At 41.4% G+C, this 11,075-nt stretch overlaps 1 protein-coding gene across 1 annotated transcript in view; it reads left to right on the top strand.

The window, feature by feature from the left end:
* The first annotated feature begins 882 nt into the window (after window positions 1-882).
* Window positions 883-11,075, top strand: part of IARS2 (isoleucyl-tRNA synthetase 2, mitochondrial) — a 72,306-nt gene continuing 62,113 nt past the window's right edge. The window contains exons 1-2 of the mRNA XM_050761051.1: window positions 883-1,264; window positions 2,983-3,105. Of these exons, the coding sequence (XP_050617008.1) occupies window positions 998-1,264; window positions 2,983-3,105 (390 nt within the window). The 5' untranslated portion in view covers window positions 883-997. The remainder of the gene's footprint in view (window positions 1,265-2,982; window positions 3,106-11,075) is intronic.

Genomic DNA, 11,075 nt, shown 5'->3' with positions numbered 1-11,075 from the left:
CTCTACAATGAAATGGTAACAATTGTGAACTACTATGAATTGGACAACCAAATAGAGCAGAATCTGTCAGAAACAGGAGCAGAAGTTGCTATACATACCAAACTATTCTATGAGTGGGATATAACAGGGATTTAGGGAATCTTAAACAAAGGTTAAATTGTTTTATAATATTGTTAAAATTTATGGGAAGTCATTGATTTGGACTGAGCTCCTGCACTAGTCTATTTGCTTGTAAGGTCTGCGTTCCAGGAAATCAGGAGAGATGATAGCCAAATCCATTAAGCCAAATGGCGTCTGCTTTTCCTTCCCTGTTTCTGCTTTCTTCAACCTTTTCTGCGTATAAACCTCACCCTGCCCCCTCATCAGAGATCCTTTCTATTTTGTAGAAAGGTTTAGGAATATCTAATGATAGCCAATTAGATCTTTAAAACTCGATTTCCTGAAATTTTATTATTTTACAATATTTTCATTGAACTTTGTGCTGCCCACAAGGGTAGTCATTACCCAAGTGTGCCTGTTGAGGCCTTGCCATGAGTTTAGTCCAGATTGAGATGTGCAGTATGTGCAAAGTACACGTCAAATTTCAAAGGCTTCGTATAAGAGAATATGTAAAATATCTTACTTTTTATTGGCTACATGTTAAAGTGATACAATCACAGCTCTGTTGTGTTAAATTTAAAAAATATATATTTTAAAAAAGCAGGGCACAGTGATTGGACTATGAGCCCCACCTTTCCCCGCCCCCGTGAATCTGAGCCCGCCCCTCGGCGGCTGCAAGGAGGACCCGGAGGTGGCTCAGTCTCCGCGGACTCCGGGAAGGCGGTGTCCGCCGCCCCGCCCCTCCCCGCCGCTCCCCCCCTCCCCGCCGCTCCCTTCCCGCCCCTTCCGTTCCCCGGGCGCGTGCGCCCTCTTATTCGGCTCTCCTAGGTTTCCTGGGGTCCTGCCCCTTTGAGCTGGGGCGGGAGCAGAGGACCCCGCGCTCAGGGGTTGCCAGACAATGCGTTGGGGGCTGCGCCCTCGCGGGCCGGAGGCGGCCGCCCTGGCCACTGCCCGAAGTTTGTGGGGGACGCCCCGCCTTCCCTGCAGCCCTGGATGGCAAGGGGCGACGAAGAGACTTCTGGTGCGGTCGGTCTCCGGGGCCAGTAACCACCAGCCGAACTCGAATACTGGCAGATACCGGGACACGGTGCTGCTGCCGCAGACCAGCTTCCCCATGAAGCTGCTGGGCCGCCAGCAGCCGGACAAGGAGCTGGAGATCCAGCAGGTACGGGCCCCGTCTCGGCGGAGGGCCTCCGGAGAGACCCGATCCGGCCGTGGGCACAGGGCGCTCGGCAGGAGCCACACCTCTGTGCTCCACGCGGGTGCGGGTGGGCGGGGGTGTGACCAGATCGGCGGCATTCATCTGCTTCGCACAGATTTTGTGGGCTGAAAACCTAAGTGAAGAAATCTCTAGATGAATCCCTCCTTTGTAGCAGGTTCCGGAGCGGGAAATTAAGGGGTCACTAGTGATGCCCAGATACCAGCATGTATCGCACGTACGTCCCATTTCTGTCGTAAGCAAAAAAGATCGACTTAGGGCACTTTTCCAGTGCCTTGTAAAAAGCAAATTCACGTGTCCACATGTAAATAAAAACCCAGGCTGGGCGCGGTAGCTCACGCCTGTAATCCCAGCACTTTGAAAGGCCAAGGCAGGAGAATCTCTTGAGCCAAGAGTTCGAGACCATATTGGCTGGACAGCCTCACCGCCCCCATCCTTAAAAAAAAACCTTAAAAACCTCAATTATGATGAATGAAGGGGAAGTTGAAGCCCACTTTTTGGATCTTTTAGATCTCTAGTTGGAATTATGACTCGTTTGAAATATATAGTAGCAGTACTTCCTCTGCTGAGTCCCCTTTATAGACTATGTGTCTGTATGTGTCTGTCTCCTGTTTTAGATTGAGCTTTTTTTTTTCCGGAGACAGAGTCTTGCTCTCTCGCCCAGGCCAGAGTGCAATGGCGCGATCTCGGCTCACTACAACCCCCGCCTCCCGGGTTCAAGCGATTCTCCTGCCTTAGCCTCCCGAGTCACTGGGATTACAGGTGCGCACCACCACTCCCGGCTAATTTTTATATTTTTAGTAGAGATGGGGTTTCACCATGTTGGCCAGAGTGGTCTCGAATTCCTGACCTCAAGTGATCCTCCCGCCTCGGCCTCCCAAAGTGCTGGGATTACAGGCGTGAGCCACTGTGCCCAGCCTAGACTGAACTTTCTAAGGGCAGAGATTCCTCTTGTTAGTTTCTGTAATTCTAGTCTTTAAAAATCCCTGATATTCTTGGAATATTGGTTAGGTAAATATACTTAGCCTAAATATTCTGACAGTTATAAGAGTTCATCTAATTTTTTAAAGGCTTTTTAGTACCTTCTGTATGCCAGAAAGAGTGACAGTTTCAAATGTTTTCTCGTTTAATTTTCACACCAGCCCTGTACGATAGATATTAACACTTTTTTTTTTTTCAGATGAGAAAGCAGACCCATAAGTGCACAGTAACTTGGCCAAGATCACAGCAAGTGAGGGAAGGGAACTGAGACTGCCATGCACGTTGTTCCCAGATTTGGGGAATGGCAAGCATTGCAGCCAAAGAATAGCAAGAATATGTGTGTCGGGAATCTGCAGGTCCTTCAACATGGCGGGGATGAGGAGTGAAGCCTGGGAAGTGATGAGAGAATGCACGAGAACTTAGTGGAACTAAACCTTTGTGGGGTCCTGCATATCATATAGAGTTTAGACTTCAATCTGAGGTGTATGGGGAAACTACTGAAAGATTTTAAGAGATGTGTACTTAGACACGCATTTCAGAAACCTCACCTTGTGTTTCAGAGTTCAGTAGATTGAAATGGAATGGATTGGAATGGAAATAAGCAAGTGTTGGCTGTTATTTATGGTTAGACTCAGGAGTATGTATTTATATGATGTTTAGATATCGTTGTTCTATTTAAACAGAAATGTGGATTTTCAGAACTTTATTCATGGCAAAGAGAAAGAAAAGTAAAGACAGAATTTTGCCTTCATGATGGACCTCCTTATGCAAATGGTGACCCTCATGTTGGACATGCTTTAAATAAGGTAACTGTAATTTAGGTTATGACACTTAAAAGAAAGTGTTTATGTAAATACTCTTTATAAAAGTGTATTCTAATTATATGATAATTATGTAAATTTACATTTGCACATAAAACTAAAACATTTTCATAGAAAGCAGTATACAATTTTAGTACTGCATGAAAAAAGCATTGGTGGTATTTGCTTTGAGCTTGATGTTATATTAGTAAACATCATCTTATTCAGTACATAATTATTGTGCGAGACACTGTTCTAGATTCCAGGAATTTGGTCACTGAATGGGTCAATAGTGCTATTAGAGACCAGGCGCAGTGGCTTACGCCTGTAATCCCAGCACTTTGGAAAGCTGAGGTGGGTGGATCACTTGAGGTCAGGAGTTCGAGACCAGCCTGGCCAACATGACAAAACCCTGTCTCTACTAAAAATACAAAAATTAGCTGGGTTTGGTTGTGCATGCCTGTAATCCTAGCTACTTAGGAGGCTAAGGCAGGAGAATCATTTGAACCCCGGAGCGGGGGAATGGAAATTGTAGTGAGCTGAGTTCATGCTGCTGCACTCCATCCTGGGTGACAGAGTGAGCCTGTCTCAAAGTAAAAACAAAAAAAAAAACACAAACTGCTATTAGAGTAGTATACATTGCATGTTATGCCGTAAATTATATTGAAAACTTCTGAAACATTTGAGACGTGTTATACATCTTGCATATTTCTCAGTATTAGTGACCTCCACAGAAGCCAAACTATGCTCTACTGCTTTATAGTTCACTTTCGAATTTTTAGACATATTATATCAGATGGTAAAAATAAGCATTTACTTCTTTCAGTGGACAAAACTGATGTGCTTGATTTTATTTTGGTACATGCTATTTGATATCAATTTCATTAAAATTTTATTTTTGTTAAACTTGATATTTGAGCTGTAGATTTAAATGAAATTTTAAGAATACAGCTATCTTGTACATCTTACTCAGTTTTCCCCAATGATGACATCTTGCAAAACTATAGTATATTACAACTAGGGTATTAACATTGATACAGTTAAGATGCTGAACTTTACTATATGAATCCCTCATGTTGCCCTTTTATAACCAAGTCATCTTCCTTTTGTTGCACCCGCCCTTGAATTCCTTTCAACTACGAATATATTCTCCATTTCTATGTTTTTGTTATTTCAAGAATACTATGCAAATGAAAACATAGTTTATAACCTTTTGGGATTGACTTTTTTTCACTCAGCATGAATCCCTTGAGAGTCATCCAAGCTTTTTAGTAGTTTTATTTTTTCATTGCTGAGTGGTATTCTATGGTGTGGATGTATCACAGTTTGTTTACCCATGAACCTGTTGAAGTACAACTGGGTTGTTTACAGTTTCTGGCTATTATGAATAAAGGTGCTAAAAACATTCATGTACAGGTTTTATGTGAATGTAATTTTTTTTTTTTTTTTTAAACAGGCTCTTTCTCTCACCCAGGCTGGAATGCAGTGGTGCAGTCACAGCTCACTGCAGCCTCAACCACCTGGGCTCAAGCAATCCTCTCATCTCAGCCTCCCAAGTAGCTGAGATCACAGGTGTAGGCCAGCATGCCTGGCTAATTTTTATATTTTTTGTAGAGATAGCATTTTGCCATGTTGCTCAGGTGGGTCTTGAACTCCTGGACTCAAGCAGTTCACCTGCTTCAGCCTCCCAAAGTGCTGGGATTACAAGTGTGAGCCATTGTGCCTGGCTGTGAATTTTCATTTCTCTGGGATAAATGCCCAAGATTGCAGTTCCTGGGTTGTATGGTAGTTGCATGTTTAGTTTTTTAAGAAAATGCCAGACTGGTTTCCAGAATGGCTGTACTGTTTTACATTTTTCTTTTCTTTTCTTTTTTGAAATGGAGTCTTCCTCTTTTGCCCAGGCTGGAGCGCAGGGGTACAATCTTGGTTCACTGCAACCTTCGGCTCCCAGGTTCAAGTGATTCTTCTGCTTCCGTCTCCCAAGTAGCTGGGATTACAGGTGTCTGCCACTATGCCTGGCTAATTTTTGTATTTTTAGTAGAGATGGGTTTTGCCATGTTGGCCAGGCCGGTGTTGAACTCTTGACCTCGAGTGAGTCACCTGCTTCTGCCTCCCAAAGTGCTGGGGTTACAGGTGTGAGCCACCATGCTCAGCCCCATCTCACATGCTTATTTAGCAGTGTATGAATGATCTGGTTTCTCTGCATTCCTGCTAGCATTTGGGTGTTGTGACTATTTTAAATTTTAGCCATTCTAACAGGTATGTAGTGATGTCTCATTTTGCTTTTAATTTGCATTTTCATATTGGCTAATGATGTTGTAAGCCTTTCCATATATTCATTTGCCATGGGTTGAATCTCTTTGGTGAAATGTCCCTTTATGTCTTTTGTCCATTTCTTAATTGGATTTTTTTTCTTTTTACTGTTAAGTTTTGAGAGTTCTTTATATATTCTAGGTAATAAACGTTTTTTCAGATATGTGATTTGCAACTATTTTCTCTCAATCTGTAGTTTTTCTTTTCAATCTTTTATCAGGGTCTGTTGCATAGTAAAATTTTTTAATTTTGATGAAGTTCAATTTGTCATTTTATTCTTTTATGAATCATACTTTTAGTGTCATATCGAAGATAATTCTTTGCCTAACCCTAGAACCTGAAGATTTTCTCATACATTTTTTTATTGTGTATATAGATATTTTTTTTTGTTTTTTAGACGGAGTCTTGCTCTGTCACCCAGGCTGGAGAGCAGGGGCACTATCTCGCTCACTGCAAGCTCTGCCTCCCAGGTTCACACCATTCTCCTGCCTCAGCCTCCCCAGCAGCTGGGACTACAGGTGCACGCCGCTATGCCCAGCTAATTTTTTGTATTTTTAGTAGAGACGAGATTTCACTGTGTTAGCCAGGATGGTCTTGATCTCCTGACCTCGTGATCCACCCGCCTCGGCCTCTCAAAGTGTTAGGATTACAGGTGAACCACTGCGCCTGGCCTTTCTCATATATTTTTTCTAAACGTTTTACATTTTATATTTAAGTTTGTGATCCATTTTGAGTTAATTGTTTTATAATGTGTAAGACTTAGGTCATGGTTTATTTTTTTCCCATATGGATGTCTAGTTGGTTTGGTATCATTTGTTGAAAAGGCTGTCTTTCCACAATGAATTGCTTTTGTACCACGTCAGAAATTAGTTGGGCATATTTGTGTGGATTTATTTCTGGATGCTCTGTTCTGTTCCATTGATCTATGTGTCCATTTCTTTGTGAATACCACGGTTTTGATTATTGTAGCTACAGAATAAGTATTGAAATTGGGTAGACTGATTCCTCTTATATTATTCCTTTTCAAAATTGCTTTAGCTGTTTTAGTTCCTTTGCTTTTCTATATAAATTTTGAAATAATCTTTTCTGTTGCCACACACACAAAAACTTTTGCTGGGATTTTTATAGGGATACATTAAAACCCATATGTTAGTTTGCGGGGAGTTGACATCTTTATTATGTTGACTCTTCCAATCTATGAACATGGTATATCTTTCTGTTTATTTAGGTCTTTGATTCTTTCATCAGTGTTTTGTAATTTCAGCATATAATCTGGTAACATGTTTTCTGTTTCTTTTTTTTAAGTGATTGTAAATGATATTATACAGGTTGAACATTCCTAATCTGAAAATTTGAAATCTGAAGTACTACAAAATTAGAAACTTTTTGAGCACTGACATGATGCCACAAGTGGAAAATTTTATACCTGACCTCACATGACAGATGCAGTGAATACTGTTTCATGCACAGAATTGTTTAAAATATTATATAAAATTACCTTTAGGCTATGTGCATAAGGTATTTATGACACATAAGTGAATTTCATGTGTAGAGTTGGGTCCCGTGCCCAAGATATCGTATTATGTATGTGCAAATATTCTAAAGTCTGAAAAACTCCCAAATCTGGAACATTCTAGTCCCAAGCATTTTGGAGAAGGGTACTCAACCTGTATTTTAAATTTTTATGTCTATATGTTCATGGCTAGTATATAAAATATAATTTTAAATGTTTATTTTGTATCCTGTGACCTTCTTGAATATCTTTTTTGTTTCTCTATTTCTTCTTTACTGCTTTCTTTTACATTGAGTGAATATTTTGTAACGAAGCATATAAGTTTATTTTTTATTTTTTTTAGAGACACTGTCTTATTTTGTCTCCTAGACTGGAGTCTGGTCATGTGATTATAGCTCACTGCAGCCTTGAACTCTTGGACTCAGGCATTCCTCCTGCCTCAATCTCCTAAGTAGCTGGGACAACAGGCACACACCTCCACACTTGGCTAGTTTCTTTTATTTATTGTAGAGATAGGGTTTTGTTACATCGCACAGGCTGGTATCAAACTCCTAGCCTCAAGTGATCCTCCTGCTTCAGCCTCCCAAAGTATCATGATTATAGGTGTGAGCCACTATGCCCAGCTGCATTTACATTTCTTTAATGAATTTTTTAGATGTCTTTAATGACATTTTTAGTGTGTTTTTTGAGATAGTTTATTAGTGGTTGCCCTAGAGCTTACCATGTACATTTTAACAGAATCAGCTTCAGGTTTATGCTGGCTTAGTTTAAGTAAAATATAGAAATATTACTCATATTCTCTTTTCTCCCTTCTTGTGGTTTTGTTGTTATGCATATTACATCTATTTATGTTACAAACCTTGCATTACGTTGTTATAATTATTACTTTGCCTTTTTTTTTGAGATGGAGTCTCGCTGTGTCGCACAGGCTGGAGTGTAGTGGCGCGGTCTTGGTTCACTGCAACCTCTGCCTTCCAGGCTCGAGCGATTCTCCTGCCTCTGCCTCCCGAGTAGTTGGGATTACAGGCGCCCACCACCACACCTGCCTAATTTTTTTGTGTATATATATTTTTTAATGGATATGGGGTTTTGCCATGTTGGTCAGGCTGGTCTCAAACTCCTGACCTCAGTTGATCACCCGCCTTGGCTTCCCAAAGTGCTGGGATTACAGGTGTGAGCCACTAGGCCCAGCCTCCTTTGACTTTTACATCAGTTAAAAAAGTAGAAAAAATGCACTTATTACTGTTATTTATAATTACTTAATTACCTTTACTGATCCTTTTTGTTTGTTTCTGTGGATTTGAATTACCACCTGTCGTCCTTTCCTTTTAGCCTAGAGAACTTCCTTTTATATTTCTTGTGAAGTGGGCCTGCTAGCAACAAATTCTCTCTCTTTTATTTTTTAAATATAGGAATGGCTTTATTTTTCTTTCATTTTCGAAAGATAACTTTGGTAGATATCAAATTCTTGGTTGATAGGTTTTTTTTTTCCTTTGAGCACATTGAATGTGTTATCCCATTACTTTCTGCCCTCCCTTGTTTTTCCTGAGAAGTCAGCTGCTAGTTTTATTAGGCTTCCCTTGTAGGTAATGATAACTTTTTCTCTTGTGGCTTTCAAGATTTTCTCTTTGTCTCTAACTTCTACCTTTTTACTGTGATGTCTTTTTTTGATCTCTTTGTGTTTTTTTCCTTCTTGGAGTTCATTGAACTTTCTGGATGTATGGGTTGGTATTGGTGTTCTTCAATATATTTGAGACATTTCCTTTTTTTTTTTTTTGAGACGGAGTCTCGCTCTGTCGCCAGGGCTGGGGTGCAGTGGCTGGATCTCAGCTCACTGCAAGCTCCGCCTCCCGGGTTTACGCCGTTCTCCTGCCTCAGCCTCCCGAGTAGCTGGGACTACAAGCGCCCACCACCTCTCCTGGCTAGTTTTTTGTATTTTTTAGTAGAGACGGGGTTTCACCATGTTAGCCAGGATGGTCTCGATCTCCTGACCTCATGATCCGCCCATCTCGGCCTCCCAAAGTGCTGGGATTACAGGTTTGAGCCACCGCGCCCAGCCGAGAAATTTTCAGTTATTGTTTCTTTGGATATTTTTCTGCCTGTGCTTCTCTCCTTTCCTCTGAAACTCTCATTATGCATTTGTTGGTATGCTGAATGGTGTGTGTAATGATGGCTCTGAGGCTCTGTTTAGTTTTGTTATTTTTCTTTGGATTATACAATCTTTATTGATCTATCTTTAAGTTTATTTTTTCTTCTGCTAGTTTATATCTACTGTTGAACCGCTCTACTGAATTTTTAATTTTGGGTCTTCTTTTAAAAAACATCTATTTCTTTCTTTCTTTCTTTCTTTTTTTTTTTGAGATGGAGTTTTGCCCTTGTTGCCCAGGCTGGAGTGCAGTGGCACAATCTCGGCTCACTCCAACCTCCGCCTCCCACGTTCAAGCAGTTCTCCTGCCTCAACCTCCCAAGTAGCTGGGATTACAAGCGCCCGCCACCATGCCTGGCTAATTTATGTATTTAGTAGAGACAGGGTTTCACCATGTTAGTCAGGCTGGTCTCGAACTCCTGACCTCAGGTGGTCCACCCACCTCAGCCTCCCAAAATGCTGAGATCACAGGTATGCACCACTGCCTGGCAAAATATCTATTTCTTTAGTGATATTCTCTGTTAGATGTGACATTATCATCATACCTTCCTTTACCTCTTTAATCATGGATTCTGTTAGTTCTTTGAACATTTATGTCACTTTTGCAGTCTTTTTCTGTCACATTTGACATCTGATTACTTTTATAGGTAGTTTCTATTTTCTGCTTTCTTTCCCAGTGTGTGCATCATACTTTGTATTTCTTTGTATGTCTTGTAATTTTTTTTGTTGGAAACTGGGCATTTTTGATGTAGTAAATGAATAATGGCCTCTAGCACCTCTGAGAGCTTGTAATTGTTATTTACTTGTGACCGACTGGATTATTTTCTTGAAGTTTGTTTTTGCCGCCTCCCATTCTTCCCTTGTGTTAAGCCTCTGATTCTTAGGGAGGCATAGCTTTGGGTATGTCCACAGTCACCCTGGGATGACAGTGATTTTGGCAGAGCTCCTATCCTGTCTTTCCCTGACAACACCGATTTATGTAGCTGTGAGATTTTCCGGCTCTTGACTCTATTGTTTTCAATAATTCCCTGGGGCATAAATTGCTCTGTAGACTAATCTAATCAAAGTGGAGGTCTTTTGAAGGATTTGTTCTTAATGTCAGTGTCTGATATTTGTTCTGATCGCAAGAGGACTTGTCTCAGCTGTTTCTCCCCCTGGTTCTCTCCTCCAAGCTGTGTGGCCTATAGTTTAGCCTGTATCATCTTGAACCTGTGGATCTTCTAAACTGCCTTTTCCTATAGCCTTTACTGTTTCCGAGAGCCCCATTAGGCCTGAACTTCTCAATGCTCTATTAATGGGAAGAGTTTGGGAACTATCCATTTTACTGCCTGCTTCTCTTCCAGCCCGGCAACATCTTCCAGTCAGGTCTCTGGAGTAGGAACCACTGTACATGTCTGTGAGGGATACTCCCACTTTAGGAGTCAGATGTTCATGGGGTGGGCAGTACCATAAGGTCCTCTTAAGCAGCCTCTCCTGGTATGGAACCACCATCTTATGAGTGAGGACAAGGGTAATCAGACTCCCAGTATTCCCAGCAGACCTACACTCTTCTGTGAGTGGGGGCTGAGTGAAGAAAGGGAGCTTCTGCCTCTTGACTACACTTGCCCAGAACTTAGCCTCAGCAATAGGTAGCTGGGAAAGGATGAGACATTTTGATGTCCTGCCCTTCCTGGGAAAGGTAGCCCTTGACTGGGAGCTGGGAAAATAGGGATCCTCGTGTTCTAGGCTGCAGCAGTATTGGGGGGAGTAGTCTTGGCCTCCTTGAACTAACTGGTAGTGAGGAGAGAGGGAGTGGTCTTAGGTCAAATACCATAGACGCTCACTTTTCTTACCTAGTTTTGAAGATTTGTCTTATATAGATGTTTCTGCGTTTGGTATATATCTTTAGGATCAATTCCAGGGGCTTCAAATGGTTGTTTTTAAAGATAATTTTTACCAATTTTACTAGGAAACAGATGCACATAACTCCTCATGCTATCATTCCTGAAGTCAGACTTTGTTTCA

Source organism: Macaca thibetana, chromosome 1 (assembly GCF_024542745.1).
Source record: "Macaca thibetana thibetana isolate TM-01 chromosome 1, ASM2454274v1, whole genome shotgun sequence".
Lineage (NCBI taxonomy): Eukaryota > Metazoa > Chordata > Mammalia > Primates > Cercopithecidae > Macaca > Macaca thibetana.
This window is presented reverse-complemented; position numbering and strand designations above follow the sequence as displayed.